This window comes from Sinocyclocheilus anshuiensis, unplaced genomic scaffold (genome assembly GCF_001515605.1).
Source record: "Sinocyclocheilus anshuiensis isolate Anshui unplaced genomic scaffold, SAMN03320099.WGS_v1.1 scaffold482, whole genome shotgun sequence".
Classification (NCBI taxonomy): domain Eukaryota; kingdom Metazoa; phylum Chordata; class Actinopteri; order Cypriniformes; family Cyprinidae; genus Sinocyclocheilus; species Sinocyclocheilus anshuiensis.
Window position 1 is genome coordinate 977,799 of NW_015547676.1, and position 3,260 is coordinate 981,058.

The 3,260-nt window shown below is 39.9% G+C and overlaps 1 protein-coding gene across 1 annotated transcript in view; it reads left to right on the top strand.

The window, feature by feature from the left end:
* The window catches only part of LOC107703007 (short stature homeobox protein 2-like), a 2,498-nt gene extending 563 nt beyond the window's left edge, over positions 1-1,935 (top strand). Inside the window, exons 2-3 of the mRNA XM_016505495.1 lie at positions 239-327; positions 730-1,935. Of these exons, the coding sequence (XP_016360981.1) occupies positions 239-327; positions 730-978 (338 nt within the window). The 3' untranslated portion in view covers positions 979-1,935. The remainder of the gene's footprint in view (positions 1-238; positions 328-729) is intronic.
* Positions 1,936-3,260: the final 1,325 nt, after the last annotated feature.

Consider the following 3,260-nt stretch of genomic DNA (forward strand, 5'->3'; position numbering starts at 1 on the left):
TCTATTGTGTTATTCGTTTATTTATTCTGGCTTGCTGTTTTATTAAAACCTTATGTATTGTTTTTGTTGTTAGATGATCGGATTTAGACGGGACAGTTGCAACATACAGTATAAAAAAAAATATATATACGTTGCACTACGGTGTAGTCAAGTTCATTTGATCTGTTTATTTGTATTTACTGTGAAATATGATAGCAATTAGACATACAGATAACAAGTCAATGTCAACATTTTGCAGGAGTTCTCATCGGAGCGGCGAGCCAGTTTGAAGCGTGTCGTGTCGCTCCATATGTCAACGTGGGAGCTCTGCGCATGCCATTCCAGCAGGTAAGTTACAATGCAGAGGCGTCCTATTTCTATTTCTATTTCTATTTCTATGAATCCACAATCAGATTTCCCTCCTTTTGTTCTTGCAATGACATAAGTGAGACATTTTGACGAAGAATATAACTGCTAGGCTATTGCATAGACGAGTTGAGATTTGTGAATTGATCGTGCTTGCCCCATGCATTTGAATCATATTCGGGGGGGGCATTGCAAGCACACCGGAATGCAGGTGTCCGAATGCATTATTTATTTATTTTTAGCTATGATGATAAATGCAATTGATCCAGTGCCCAGTAACGGCTCTGCATATAGTCTCTCTTAAGTTAATGTGTTTCTCCCCCTCTCTTCCCACCCGTGCGTCCATAGGATAGTCATTGCAACGTGCCGCCCTTCTCCTTTCAGGTGCAGGCGCAGCTGCAGCTGGACAGCGCCGTAGCCCACGCGCACCATCACCTGCACTCACACCTGGCGGCGCACGCGCCCTACATGATGTTTCCCGCCCCGCCGTTCGGTTTGCCCCTGGCGACGCTCGCGGCGGAATCCGCCTCGGTGGTGGCGGCGGCAGCGGCGGCAAAAAGCACCAACAAAAACTCAAGCATCGCGGATCTGAGACTGAAGGCGAAAAAGCACGCGGCGGCGCTGGGGCTGTGACGTCACTGAGCACCGAACGCGACGCGAGGCAGAAAAACAAACGCATTATTTATGTTTTCCTGTGAAGGACGCGCGAGAGAAAAAGGAGAGGCTATTTATGAGAACACAAACTGTGAAGTGGACGAACTTTGCGTGGATCTTTTCGCGGATGGAGGGACAACTACAAAACGTTTGAATGAACTACGAGAAAATAAAAAGAGTTGAACTTTTAGTGAACTTTTGCAGAAGACAAGAAGCTGAATCTGAATCTGATGATATAAAGCAGCTGGGACGATTGTTCGGCTGTTTGTGTGACAACGCGAACATTTCTGCTTTAATACGTTATTAGTAATTAATGAAAATAAAGAGGCTGGCCTCGTTTTATTTGAAACAAAGTTTCTCTGTGGATATTTGTGAAATATTACAGAAATCACTTTTGTTGCCAAACATGAAAACCGCAGTGTTAAACACGGAGAAAACACGATTTCAGTCCAAGTTTATGCTCTTTGAGTTCTGCAACAAAATAAACGAGCATTAAACGAAACGATGATCATTCCTTTGCCTATTAATGAGTGTATTGTGAATATAATCCAATATCAGGTGATTTTTCAATGGAGATCCGTCAGATGCACACTTCACATTAACACACATCAGGCTTTTATTCTCGGTGTACAAATCAAATTCAGGTAATACACTAATATTGATATGGTACGGGCACGTGTAAAATACCTATGTTAATAACAACAACAACAAAAAAATACTTTGGTTGTTTTATGCTTCATCAAGGCATTGTGGGAGCACTCTGGATTTTCTTTGCTATTTCCTTTAGTTCTTGTTCCTTCATCTTTTGTACAACCATGTGAATCTAAATGTAATGTTCATGTTTTATAAGGGTTATAAAAGGACATCGACTGCGGGCACTCATTTTTATGATATCTATGATTTTATCATGACTGTGAAACGTGAGCTCACCTCAACACCGTGTTTTCGATTCATAAAATAAATGTAAAAAAAAAAAAAAGGCTCTAGCATCTGTGTCATGGTATACGCAGCTCGTATTATTTAATTGTTCTTGTTGGTAAATAGGTGCATGTGATGGGAGCGTTTAAACAGAATGCTTCATGTGCACTTTATTCTTTAAGAATTGCTCTGGCGCTGGCGGCGTCTTATAATTTAATGTCTGAAATTATACACTGTAAATAGGCCTAATTAAAAGTCGACCCGTTTCTGTTTGGTTTGGATGATTCTGTTGTGTATGTTACGCATTATGCAACGTTCGTCATATATATATATGGAGATTGCCGCTGGGACTGAGCTTCATAGCAAGCGCTTCTTCTGCAGTGAAAATTCAAAATAACACTTTAGAAAAAAGAAAAAAATGGAATAAATATTTTCATATGAGATATTTTTGCTCATTTTGTTTTAAATAACTACAAAAAACAGTTGCTAACAATTTTTATGGAATCGAAATTACACATACACACACACACACACACACACACATATATATATATATATATGGTGCATCGCTTGCATTCTTCTGAAGCTTCATCAACTATCGAGAACTGAAGCGGTTCTCTTGAGAATCTGATAAATACCAAATGGCATCTCCTATCGTGAATAACCTGTCTGGTCAGATTACTGTCTGGATACAAAGTACAATGTTTTGGCCTATTAATTAATACTGCTTTAACAAAGGCGCGGTATAAAGAGGGCTTGTGTATCCAGCCCAGGGCTGCACTCGGACGCCAGTGCTATTGAATTATTGATTCCTCTTATGCTTAGTTGAGACAAACTTGTGAATGAGGGATTGCTGTACAGAGGACGAAAGGTGGGTATTAAAAACGAGCGAGTCACCCCAAATCGGATACATTTACCAGCAGATTTGGACACTGCGCTTTGGATATAAACATATACTTTTTCTTCAATTTTCTGCGTAGGCTAAGTGAGAGTCCCTCCTGTAAACAGCATGACCTTGAACTAGAGCTAGAAAAGTGATCTGACAAATTAGAGACCTCGACTGCAAGCTGCACTATAACAAATAGCAGTGTTTAACACAATAAATTACAATAGCAACCTATTCTGAAAATACAGTAGGCCTACACTCTTAAAAATAAATGTGCTTAACAGGTTCTTCACAGCGATGCCATAGAAGAACCATTTTTGGTTTCACAAAGAAGCATTCAGTCAAAGCTTCTTTAAAGAACCATCTCTTTCTTACCTCTTTATAATCTGGAGAACCTTCTTTCGCCACAAAGAAGCTTTTGTGAAACAGAAAGGTTCTTCAGATGTTAAAGGTTCTT